Genomic DNA, 12659 nt, shown 5'->3' on the forward strand with positions numbered 1-12659 from the left:
TATAATAGCATCTAATACTTACAAAGACATTATTTTACTCCCCATCTCAAGAGGAAAGATTTAATATTCCAACATTCATTGTCTTCTGTAGGTTTTATAAGCTTTTTTTGGTTGGGTTTTGTTTTGCTTTGGTTGGCTGTGCCACGCGGCCCGCAGGATCTTAGCTGCCCCTGCAGGGGAAGTGCGGAGTCCCAGCCATTGGACTGCCAGGGAAGTCCCTTTTGTTCCTTTTCTGACAAGCACCTTTCCACATCAGTAGCTGTCAATCTGTCCGGATTCTTTGGAAACAAGCGCGGACATCCCCATTCATCCTCCAACCAGCAGAGTCAGGCTTGCTGAGAGGGGCTGGTTCCCGTTTCAGCACCCACTTGACTGCTACCTCACCGGTCCTGGGGCTGTCTTCCCAGCCACCTGTGCTCAGCTTATGAAATGTCCCACATTCAGTTCAGCTGAACAAGATAAAACCAGCTGCTGGTAAAAGGCTTTTTTTCATTGAAGGACTGTGGATGTTAAATATCTAAATGGCCGGTCCTTATAATGAAATGCATGAGCCTGTGCCTTCCCAGGCGGCACGCCTTTGGCACAATGTGATACCCTCTCTTTGCCCATCACTGGAGAGAGAAACAGGGTCTTGGGCACTTAAGGCAGGTCCTAGAATATCTACCCCATCATCACACTAATGAGGGCCCAAATCTTCATTCCTGTGAGTGTACCACCTGTGGCCTGCATGAGGTGTTGACCAGACATAGGTGACTCAAGGGAGCCCCTTCTCTGAAGACCTAGTGCTCGCACTCCATGGGAGTGCCAGCACCCTTCCACGTCTAGTGTGAGGTGTGGCCTGTTCCCGAGAGGCTTGCAGGGTTAGGTCCATGAGTAAGTCCGTTCCTGGGTACTGGTGGAAAGTTTAGGTGGTCTGTCCAAAGTTACACCAGCACTGACTGATGTCACCACAACCAGTGAAAAGAGAAAAGCAAAGTAATGCTTAAAATTCTCCAAGCCGGGCTTCAACAGTACGTGAACCATGAACTTCCAGATGTTCAAGCTGGATTTAGAAAAGGCAGACAAACCAGAGATCAAACTGCCAACATCTGTTGGATTCTCAAAAAAGCAAGAGTTCCAGAAAAACATCTACTTCTGCTTTATTGACTACGCCAAAGCCTTTGACTGTGTGGATCTCAATAAACTGTGGGAAATTCTTCGAGAGATGGGAATACCAGACCACCTGACCTGCCTCCTGAGAAATCTGTATGCAGGTCAAGAAGCAACCGTTAGAACTGGACATGTAACAGACTGGTTCCAAATCAGGAAAGGAGTATGCAGAGTACATCATGAGAAACACTGGGCTGGATGAAGCACAAGCCTGAATCAAGACTGCCAGGAGAAATACCAATAACCTCATATATGCAGATGACGCCACCATTATGGCAGAAAGTGAAGAAGAACTAAAGAGCCTCTTGATGAAAGTGAAAGAGAGTGAAAAAGCTGGCTTTAAAACTCAACATTCAGAAAACGAAGATCATGGCATCTGGTCCCATCACTTCAAAGCTAATAGATGGGGAAACAATGGTTAACAGTGAGAGACTTTATTTTGGGGGGTCTCCAAAATCACTGCAGATGGTGACTGCAGCCATGAAGTTAAAAGACACTTGCTCCTTGGAAGAAAAACTATGACAAACCTAACAGCATATTAAAAACCAGAGACATTACTTTGCCAACAAAGGTCTATCTAGTCAGAGCTATGGTTTTTCCAGTAGTCATGTATGGGTGTGAGAGTTGAACCATACAGAAAGCTGAGCACTGAAGAATTGATGCTTTTGAACTGTGGTGTTGGAGAAGACTCTTGGAGATTCCCTTGGACTGCAAGGAGGTCAAACCAGTCAATCCTAAAGGAAATCAGTCCTGAATATTCATGGGAAGGACTGATGCTGAAGCTGAAACTCCAATACTTTGGCCACCTGATGCGAAGAGCTGCCTCATTTGAAAAGACCCTGATGCTGGGAAAGATTGAAGGCAGGAGGAGAAGGGGACAAGAGAAGATGAGATCATTGAATGGCAACACCAACTCCATGGACATGAGTTTGAGTGAGCTCAGGGAGTTGGGGATGGACACAGAAGCCTGGCGTGCTGCAGTCCACGCACGGGGCCGCAGAGTCAGATGTGACTGAGCTGAAAAGTCAAAGAGTTTTTGTTTTTCAGTGTAAATCTTGTTCATGTTTTGTGCAGAGCATCTCTTGGGATTTATAAACTGACACCTGATTCCTAGTGTTTGAACTTGCAGGGGAGTGGCCTCTATCACAGACCGCTCCTGGCCAGACTCCGGCTCCTTCTGGCTGAAGATGACCCCTTTTGGCTTCAGGAGGATCCTGAACTGGTTGAAGGAGGAGTACAACAACCCCCCAATCTATGTCACAGAGAATGGAGTGTCCCATCGGGGAGAAGCATACCTCAACGACACTGCAAGGATCTACTACCTCCGCAGTTACATCAATGAGGCACTCAAAGGTATGATGGGCCTACCCCTTCCTCTGTGTGCCTTTTATTGTTGGAAACATCTAACATCTGCAGCTGATACTGCACCCACGAGTCTCAGATGAGAAAGGTGAGGCTTCTACCTCCTTTTGTGTTTAAGCCTTTTTGGGGGGCTGCACACTAAGATTTTTCCTTCCTACATTCAAGTTCAGCAAGCAAAACCCTGTTGCCTGATGCAGCTGGACCCGAGTTCCTGGCCTGCCCTTTTCTGTCTGAGCCTCCAGAGTCCATATCCCTGAAGAGCAGCGGCCTCCTGTGGACAGTCTGGGCAGGGCCCAGGAGGAATGGGCTGGAGAGATTGTATTATCTTTTGTTCCCCAAGCAGAAGTCTGAGACCCTTACAGCTCAGCAGAACAACCAGGGATGGGACTAGGACAGGGGAATGTAAGTAATGCTGAGTAAAAGAAAGTGAGCAACGCAGCAGCAGAGAGAAACAACTAGAAAATCTTATTCCAGATAAAATCTTTCTCAAGGGTCCCTTGAGACTCTGCCCAAGAACAGTATCCCAAGATGTGAAGACGATGATAGCTGACTCAGCAGGGTTTAATTTAGTCTACACATGTTCCTAGCTCCCAATTAGGGCTAAGCCTGTCTAGAAAAATACAGATGGCTCTGTGGTAACACCAACGGGGGACCAGCTAATGATTCCTCCGTGCAGGGGGGGCTGCTCTCTCCAAGAGCTGAAAAAAAGCTCGCCTTGACCTGCAGTTGGGGACTGTAGGAGCACTGTGGGCAGGCACAGCCCCAGCAGGCCCGGTGGAGAGGGGCTTAGACCATCAGAGCAGCTCATGCTGGGGCCTCTGTCTTTGAGCAGCTATGCAGGATAAGGTGGACCTTCGAGGATACACGGTTTGGACTCTGATGGACAACTTCGAGTGGGCCACCGGCTTCTCAGATAAGTTTGGTTTGCATTTTGTGAACTATACTGACCCTGCTCTGCCAAGGATCCCCAGAGAGTCAGCCAAGGTCTACGCCTCCATAATCCGGTGCAGTGGCTTCCCCGACCCTGCTGCAGGGCCACACCCTTGTCTTCAGCAAGAAGGTGAGCTGTGGCTCTGGGATGGACAAAGCTAGAGGGGGAGGGTCAAACGGGCCTCTCTCAGTCCATTTTCTTCTAGTTTATTACTAGCCCTCCCTGCTTCTCCATTCCCTTCATTCATTCAATCAGTATTTTTTCTTTGAATGCTCCAGACATTCTCAGGATGGAACAAAGGTATCAAGGGCTAAAGTTACATCTAGAAACTAGGCCCTGGCCTGCAAACAGCAAGTTTAGATTCTTGCCCCAGCCCTGCCACTAACTTGCTGTGTAACCTCAGGCAAGAAATGAGGCAAATGCTACGCTGAGGCCAGGATCAAATAGTGACTACAAATATTGTGCCTGGCACATTGTAAGGTGCCCAAGATTTGCTGAACGACTGACAAAGTATAAATTACTATACAAATTAAGAGACAATTATCCAGTATAGGTTATACTCTAATTGCTGAGAGAGATGCTTAAAACTAAAACTACGTTACTTCTCTCATAACTCATGAGAAGGATGTGCACAGTCACCTCAGCAATGTGCTGACCTTGGATACCAGGGCAGCTTCTCTCCTGCAAGGATCTGGCTTGGGCTTAATAATCTAGGTCAACATGATGCAATAACTCCACCTGTACTGGTACATAAACTGCCTGTTGTCCTCTCCTAGATGCTGAGCCCACCGCCAGCCCCGTGAGACAGAACATTCAGTTCCTGGGCCTCAGGCTGGGTACGATGGAGGCCCAGAGAGCGCTTAATGTGCTCTTTGCTCTGATGCTTTTTGGATTCTGTGGTGTTGCACTTCTGTCCTACAAGTACTGTAAGAGCTCCAAGCAAAAGCGCTCCAAGCAAAAGCACACACAACCAGGCCAAGAGCAACCGAGCCACAGTTCTTCACTCTGACCCAGAAGACCACCTCCTCCAGTTCTGTAAAATATGCCTAGTTTCTTTGCAAGTCTTTGCTACCCCCGGCACCACTGAGGATCTAATATTCTGTCTATAACAGACTTAAGTCTCTGCATTCTTAGACACTAATTGTGAAGGATTTCAAGTCCCTGATTAAAGTGGAAGCATGCCCACCTGCCCCAGTATCAGGAATTCATCTGGGCATTAGAAGACCCTGCAAGTGGCTCCTGTGGAAATATGTAGTTACTGAATTCAACTTACTAGGTTCTGTGAGTCATTTAACTGAGCTGTTTTAATTTTCAGAGATTTTTAAAGGTGGAAACATTAGTAAAAACCACAGCAATCCTTTTCATGAAAAGATTAACCACTAGGTCATCTCTTGCTTTAAAATCCCTCCCAACCTCCCTTACCTTCTGTTTCTCAAAAACTGAAAAAGGTGCTATGTCTCCTACAGGTGCTTCTCCTCAGAAGACAGGTTCCACAGAAGTTATGAACATCCCCTTTTACAGCCTCACCACATTAATCCTCTGCTATTGGCTTCTGGAGGCCAGAGGACCAGGATTCAGTGTCTCTGGCAAGCACATTTTCGGAGACAGGACAAAGGGAAGAACACCCACTACATCTGTATGTTTATTCACAAAACATTCAGAGAAGTGGGTGAGTCTATCACTTCCATTCAAATGTGCTCATGAGACAATCACAGTATGGAATACTCAAACTTATTTAACCTATATATTCTTTCCAGATATCTAGGTGATTTTTTAAAAATAGTTTTCAATTGGTTTTAAAAGGTTGATCATGCTCAAGACGTAGAGAATTCCTACCCGAGTGACCCACTACTGTGGGCCCCAACCTGGCAGTCAAGATTGTGGGGCACCAGCATTTCCTCCCACCAACAGACAGGAAAAGTTGATCAGATGGGGTGAAGATGGTTCTAAAACTGCTATAAGCTGTCAATTTTATGTAAATTAATCTTCAAAAGTCAGTATAACTTTTCTGCAGGGGTAGGGCAGGAAATGGAAAATAAAGTTGCACACAGAACTCATTTGTAAAGAGCAAGGATAAACTGGGGGGAGGGGGTGGGGAGAAAAAAAATATAAAGCTAGTTATAGTTTTAAAACAGAGTGAACAGAAAGATCAACAAAGGAAGACAGAGGCTAGACACAGACCAGCTACATACCAAGGACAGGGTGCATGATAGAGGTGACCTGCCAAATGAGAGGGGGAGGGCAGTAGAAGGGTGATGATGGACCAGTCCATAAATGGAGGTGGGTCACAGGTCAGTTCTAAGGATGTTAGTCACAGGCAGGGGAAGGGAGCCACATTCCTTACTAGGATGTAAGATTTAAATGTAAAAAAATGAAACCCATGAGAATGTTAGAAACCCATAAGAGTGCTAGAACAGACAGGTGAGGTTTTTTAAAATTACTTTTTGAAGTGGGAAAAGTATTTTATATTCAAGACTTAAGACCCAGAGGTCATAAATAAAAACACTGATTAACAGGACCACATAAAAATTATGGCAAGAAATTACCATCAACATACTCATCACAAGATGAACAGGGAGAAAATATTTATAGCATATGCTAGACAAACAGCTAACTTTCTTAATATACATGAAATTTGTTGTAAATCAGTAAGAAAAAGATAAACACAAAATGAAAACTGGCAAAGAAAACACAGGCAGTTCTCAGAAAATAAAATAACCAATAATATTAAAAGATGTTCACTTTCATTCACAATCAACATGATGCATATAAAATGCATACCATTTTTCATCTATCATGTGGATAAAGATGAAAAAATGTAATACACTGTTGGCAAGGATGTGGGCGTATCCACATTCTCCAACTGTTAGTGGGGCTGTAAATTCACAGAGCCTTTAGAGGAGGCAATTTGGCAGCATTTTTTTTTTTTTTGGCAGCATTTTTTATAATCCAAACTGCAAATACCCTTTGACTCAGTGACTTACAGGAATACTTCCACAGCTAAGATGATACCTTCCCAAAGATGATGTTCACTGTAGCAAAGTTTGTAATAGAAAAACAAAACAAGCACATAAACTGTAATAACCAATGAAAGCAATAAGAGAACAGGTAGTCTACCAAGTAAAATGCTTTGCATCCATTAGTAAGAATGAGGTAGCTATGGGCTAATGGGGAAAGATCTTCAAGACCATGTATGTTAAAACGCAAGATGCAGAGCAGTATACATATAATATGATCCCATTTATTTAAAAAATAAAGATTACATACTTGCCTATGTACACATAAAAATTTTCTGAAGACTAGAAGAGAAACTTAAGACAGATTACTTCTGGAGACTAGAACTGGGTGTGGTGCCAAGAGGAAGACGTCATTTTATAGCCTTCCATACTGTTTTGAATTTACCATTATACTTTTAAAAATATTAAATTGAGGAAGGATCCTCGTACTCAAAGATTGTGAATCATTGTTTTATGTATGTTTCTCTAAGATCTGCATTTGATTTTTTTCCAAGGGAAAATTGTTTTTTTATTCACATATTGCTGTATTTTTCAAGATGACAAACCTTTACTTAAATGAGATGCTTGCTGGAGATGTATCTATTTCAAACTCATTCCTTAAATTATGAAAGTAATTTCATTCTAGAAAACTGAGAAGACATATAAGGATGCAAAAAGAACTAAAATCATAATATAAATCACTCTTACTGCTGTTGGTTTTTCTTTCTTTATGTTAACACATACTATATATGATGTGTTTATAAAGTTGAGATCATACTGTATCTACAGCTCTGTATCCTGCTTTTCCCCCAAACACATAACAAATAGTCAATAAATATGTTAAATCAAATTGCTGAATTAGTATTGCCCCATTTTTCCTTAGCAAAAGTTAATTCTGCAGAAGGCATGTAGTTGGTTTCTGAGGTAAAATAAATAAAACTTAACAGGTTTATACCTAAATTTTGCCTGTATTTATGATCATGCCTTAGAAAAACTTTTTAGATCAAAAAGCATGAAATTTTTAAGGTTTCTGATAATGTTTTTTCAGAGAGATTATCCTAGTTTTCACTCCTACCAACAACATACCTGGTCTGTTTCCTTGCCAACACTATTACCATTGTTACTTCACAGGTGAAACACAAAATTTGCTCTGAGAAAATTTCCTCCTCCCATTACAAAATAAAGTCAGAGCCCTTCTACAATGTTAAGTATCTCCCAATCTAAACACAAAAGGTTAGAAAGCAACAGTCAAAATTACTCCCTTTTCCAGACATTCTTAGTTTCTTCACCAACATAAACATATCACATCATGTAAATCAGATTAAGAATCCAAAATTCTTAAGAATAACCAAATGAGCAAGAGGCAAATCTTAATTGCCTACTTCATGCCCAACAGTACAGGTTCGTGATTTCTTTGAAGAGTGACTATCATTACTGAGAGCAAACTCCAGTATAAAAGTGAGAAGGAGCTGTGGACCAGCAGTCGTTTTACATCCAGTGAGAATAAAGGCCACTACGTTACGCAAATAAAATGCTGCCTCCCTGACTTAGGAGAGATACTAACATAGCATCAGTGTGTGTCAGAAGATTTCTTCCTACAGTGATATTTATGATAAAAGTGGTCCCTCCTTTCCTGGGATAGCTCCAGGCAGTACAGGTGGGTGGGGGGATTCAGAGACACATGACCTCCACAGAGCCCTGTGCAACAAAAAGATGCTAGAATAACAAAACTTAGAGCAAAGATAAGATCATTCTGATTTTTGGAAAAGTTTTTTTATTCAGTGTTTAAGTAAGATTAAAAACTACAAGATTTTGCTTGCAGCTGATGAGCAAGAAAAGTTAAACCCAAATTATCACCTGGCTGGCTAGTTAAAATATTCTGACTCAGAGTCAGATTACTCAGTGACATAACAGTTACCTTGTGTTGGCTTAGGGATTTTGAGCAAAACAGCCCTAAACAAATGTATCATCTCAGAGCATAGGGCTAAAATGGGCGTATGAAATACTGAATAAGAAAGCTGATAAAGGGAGGCTGTCAGACTTTTTTTTTAGGCTTCTAGCAGTTGATTACCATATACAAGGACCTAGCAGCCAGTTGTCTGATCTCTTAACTTGTCTGAGTTAAACAACTTTAACCCACTAAGCAGGAATAGAGAGACACTTTGTAGATGAGTTGGAACACATAAAGCAGTCCCACTTCTCCAGCAGAATTTTAGCTCAATTAAATCATAAGAGAAACAATGATTTTTGCACATATTGTACTTGTCACACTACATCTGTTGAGTAGAATTCCCATTCCAAGTGTTGTTTTCATCTTCACCATCGTCTTGAGTCCTCAATCTATATATCTTGCCTTCCTTTTTAAAGTCTTCCCCCCGTTTCTCCAGCACTCTTTTTCTGACTGGTTCCCTGATAAAACAAAAGGGGGAGAAAAAGGAAAATGATATAAAATGAAAGCAGCAGTAACACAGAGTCTTTTCCTTTAAACTGCCATTAGTACAAAGACAACTATAGTTTAAGGAAAGTCCACAGGAGATCATTGTATCTACGAACGCTGACTTATATTTGGTGGTTTTTAACTCCATTTGTTCTCTAAGCCAAACCAGTCAAATGTTTCCCATGTCCATGTATTTTTTGATGACTTATTAAGTTTTAGAACAGTGGGACTATCTGCCAACTAATTTGCTCCTTTATTATTTATGCAAGTTGATATATCTACTAAAATATTTATAATTTACACAGCACCCAAGTGGTTATCCCAAACTCCATTCATAGCTTAATATATGGAAATGGTCAATTAGCAATTCTTAACTCTTTCAAAATCTTTAACAGTGATGTATTTCTATGTGGACAATTAACAACAAACAAACCTTCTTCATCTGAAAATGAGAAGGAAACAGGTGAAATTTAAAATACATTCTCCAATACTAGAGAGAAGAAAAAAAAAGCAATAATGGAACACAAAGCTTCACCCACTCAGATGAACATCTGTCCCATTCTTTGCCCCAATGCAAGATCTTTTCCCTTTTTTGAATTAAGTTTTTAAGACCCATTCAGCAAGCTCTTTCAGGATGAAATGCTTCCACTCATTACTCAGTAGGAGTTCTAAAATTCAGACCTAACAAGACCTAGTTTGAATGCTGCTCTATAAGAAGAGAAGAATTTCTCTGTGTCCTCCTCACTTGAGTAATGTACTAAGGATATAACTGGTCTTCTTGCATAATAATAGTTAAAAAGGACATCAAGATAAAGTCTACATCAGCCCAGTAACAATATTCACTCAAATCTTCATTTAGACTGTCAACAGGACACAAGATCAGGGATCTCCTTACAGCAGACAGGGGCTTCCCAGGTGGTGCTAGGGGTAAAGAACCCACCAGCCAATGCAAGAAACATAAGAGATGTGAGTTCAATCCCTAGGTTTGGAAGATCCCCTGGAGGAGGAAATGGCAACCCACTCCAACACTCCTGCCTGGAGAATCCCCTGGAGAGAGGAGCCTGGCAGGCTATGGTCCAAGGGGTCGCAAAGAGTCAGACATGACTTGAAGCAACTTAGCACTCACAACAGACAGAGGCAAGGGTTTTCATTAATTATCAAAGATTGGTGTGAGGATTTGCTACTAATGGCCCAATAAAGTATTGAACAGCAGTAGGTATATAGTGTAATAAATTATGCTATTAATTATCAGAAGGGGGAATAATCTTAAATTTTAAGAAAATACTTCCTGTTAACCTCTTTTAAATATTAAGAAATTTAACAGAGGTGTGAGCTAAGATCATTAGTGCTGTCTACTAGTATTACCATTCTAACCATGGCCATGTGCAATGGTTAAGTAAGTAACCATTAAGTAAGGCCTATCGGTTAAGAAACTAGTGCGAAGTAACTCTCTGAAGAAGACACCATTTTCAAGTGAATACACAGTTTCCTCACTTTGGTCTTCTCTAAATGACTTAGAGAAGGCAGTTAAATTATCTAGAGCACAATGATCCCTCAAAGTAATCATGTGTGATGACTCTAAGAAATTAATGGAATGAACATCTTGTCAGACAAGGTATGGCTAACAAAAAAGATACTGCTATTTAGACCTGAAAGAAGTATGTCTTTTGTTATGGAATAAGACAATCCAATAAATGAAATAATAAAATCAGTAGCAGTGAAGCTGCTTTGCATGGAATAGGTTTTAGAAAGATGGCTGAGAAAACTTAGGTTAAGGAGTTTCCCAGGTGATACAATAAAGCTTCAGAACATGCTGGGTTTTCCCCTTTACACAGAAAAAAGGCAAAGTATCTATAAAAATTTTTTTTTCATTCTGAATAAGGCATTGAGAATTACTAATATATTTTGCAAATGGGGAAAACACAAATACCTTTTTTCTGAGTTGCTAGACGAAGCAAGGTTTGAGGTTTCCAGTGATGCCGCTCTCACTGAGGTCTGTGCAGGAGGAGGATTACTAAATAAGAAGTTGCTTATCAGTCTCCAGATGGCAAGGAATGGGTAAAGCACTGTCCCCAACAATGTCCAAAAGTCTCCACTGGAAGAATGTACCATGGATGTAGTTGGTCTTCCTGCCTAAAAATGAAGAAACCAAAATAAAGACTACATCAGCCCAACCACATCACACTCAAGGTTCTAGATAAATTTTTTATCTGGGAAAGTCCTATGGATTTTAGTTTACTGCAATAAAGTAAAACTGCCATCTTTTGCTATTTTTCAAGTGTATATAAACTTCAAGGAACTTCTGGAACTTTTAAGGAGTAATCACAACATAGAAACCAGAAATGAAATGACCAATTACATTTAAGACAACTATACTTTTGTAATGAAGTTAGCAATTTTGATTTTAAAAGTCTTAATGATTTTAAAAAAGAGAAAAGATTTCAAGTATCAATGACTCAAAAAATTCCGAGTACTGGAGGACTGTTTTAGGTTTGAGGCCCTGCTTTCAGTTGGGGTAAACTATAGTCATCCACCCTTAGCTCAGGGGATACTTGCCTGAAACCATGGATCGTACCAAACTCCACATATACTATTTTTTTTCCTGTACATACATACCTGTGATAAAATTTAATTTATAAATTAGGCACAACAAGGGACTATCAAAACTGCCAGCATCATCAGTGTTGAGCTTTGGGGCCATTATTATGTAAAATCAGGGTTACCTGAACAAAAGCACTGCAGTATTTCAACAGTCTCATCAGATAACCAAGAGGGCTGCAAGGTGACTAATGATCAGGCAGCGCGTAGAGTGTGGATGCGCTGGACAAAGGAATGATTCATGTCCCAGATGGGACGACACATGATTTCCTCACACTATCACAATGGCTCGTAATTTAAAACTTATGAATTACTTAGAATTATTAAAATTATTAGGAAAAAAAATTATTAGAATTTTCCATGTAATACTTTCAAAGTGCAGTTGCCCACAAGTAACTGAAGGCAGGGAAAGAGAAGCCGCAGATTTGGGGGCACTACCATACACTAACCAAGCTATGGACAACCCAGGCTCTCATCCCAGCTCTGGCACTTAAGGTGGCACATTTAAATTTTCTGAGCCTCTTTTTTTTTAATATCAGAGATTAAAATGTTGTTAGGATTACTATGTTTAAAACTTAATGTGATTTTTATGTTAAAACTTTTTTAAAAAAAATTGATAAACAGCAATCATACATAAATACATGACACCTACTCAGAAGATTAGACAGATATTCTACAATGTTTTTCCGACTCTACTGGCCATTTTCTGGACATGAGAAAAGCTGAGGGAAGAAGCTGAAAATGTGTTTATAGTGTGCTGAGTGTTTTACTAGCATTACAAATATAAAGCCTGGGATAATGGAACAATAAATTAATCTAACATTTTTGGATAATTTGGATTCTAATTATCCACAGTATATTTTTTCACTTTCCCTTCCTCTAATTATAAGAAAAAATCAAGAGCAGAACAGACAGACCAGTAAGAATAGAAAAAATAAACATGCATATACATACTGGCAACAGCACCACTGAAGCACTTGGAGCAAGTTCCAAATCCAATAATTTCTTTTTATAATCTTCTTTGGTAAATTCCCTCCTGGGAAACATTGTTGCTAATGAAAAGTTACCGTAAGTGTTGCCAACAGTCTGTAATATAAAAATAAGCTTTAAAAGCTTACAGTGGAGCCTTTTAAAGTAAGATATTACAAACTTATACACATTCAAAATGACTGACCTAAAAGTTCAC

The 12659-nt window shown here is 40.4% G+C and overlaps 2 protein-coding genes across 2 annotated transcripts in view; one reads left to right on the forward strand and one right to left on the reverse strand.

The window, feature by feature from the left end:
* LCT (lactase) overlaps positions 1–5534 on the forward strand; it is a 48168-nt gene extending 42634 nt beyond the window's left edge. Inside the window, exons 15-17 of the mRNA XM_070476272.1 lie at positions 2279–2502; positions 3344–3571; positions 4219–5534. Coding sequence (XP_070332373.1) covers positions 2279–2502; positions 3344–3571; positions 4219–4451 — 685 coding nt within the window. The 3' untranslated portion in view covers positions 4452–5534. The remainder of the gene's footprint in view (positions 1–2278; positions 2503–3343; positions 3572–4218) is intronic.
* A 2655-nt stretch (positions 5535–8189) lies between these two features.
* The window catches only part of UBXN4 (UBX domain protein 4), a 30677-nt gene continuing 26207 nt past the window's right edge, over positions 8190–12659 (reverse strand). The window contains exons 11-13 of the mRNA XM_020879229.2: positions 12428–12559; positions 10806–11008; positions 8190–8847 (exon numbers count right to left, since the gene is read on the reverse strand). Of these exons, the coding sequence (XP_020734888.1) occupies positions 8709–8847; positions 10806–11008; positions 12428–12559 (474 nt within the window). The 3' untranslated portion in view covers positions 8190–8708. The remainder of the gene's footprint in view (positions 8848–10805; positions 11009–12427; positions 12560–12659) is intronic.

This window comes from Odocoileus virginianus, chromosome 13 (genome assembly GCF_023699985.2).
Source record: "Odocoileus virginianus isolate 20LAN1187 ecotype Illinois chromosome 13, Ovbor_1.2, whole genome shotgun sequence".
Classification (NCBI taxonomy): domain Eukaryota; kingdom Metazoa; phylum Chordata; class Mammalia; order Artiodactyla; family Cervidae; genus Odocoileus; species Odocoileus virginianus.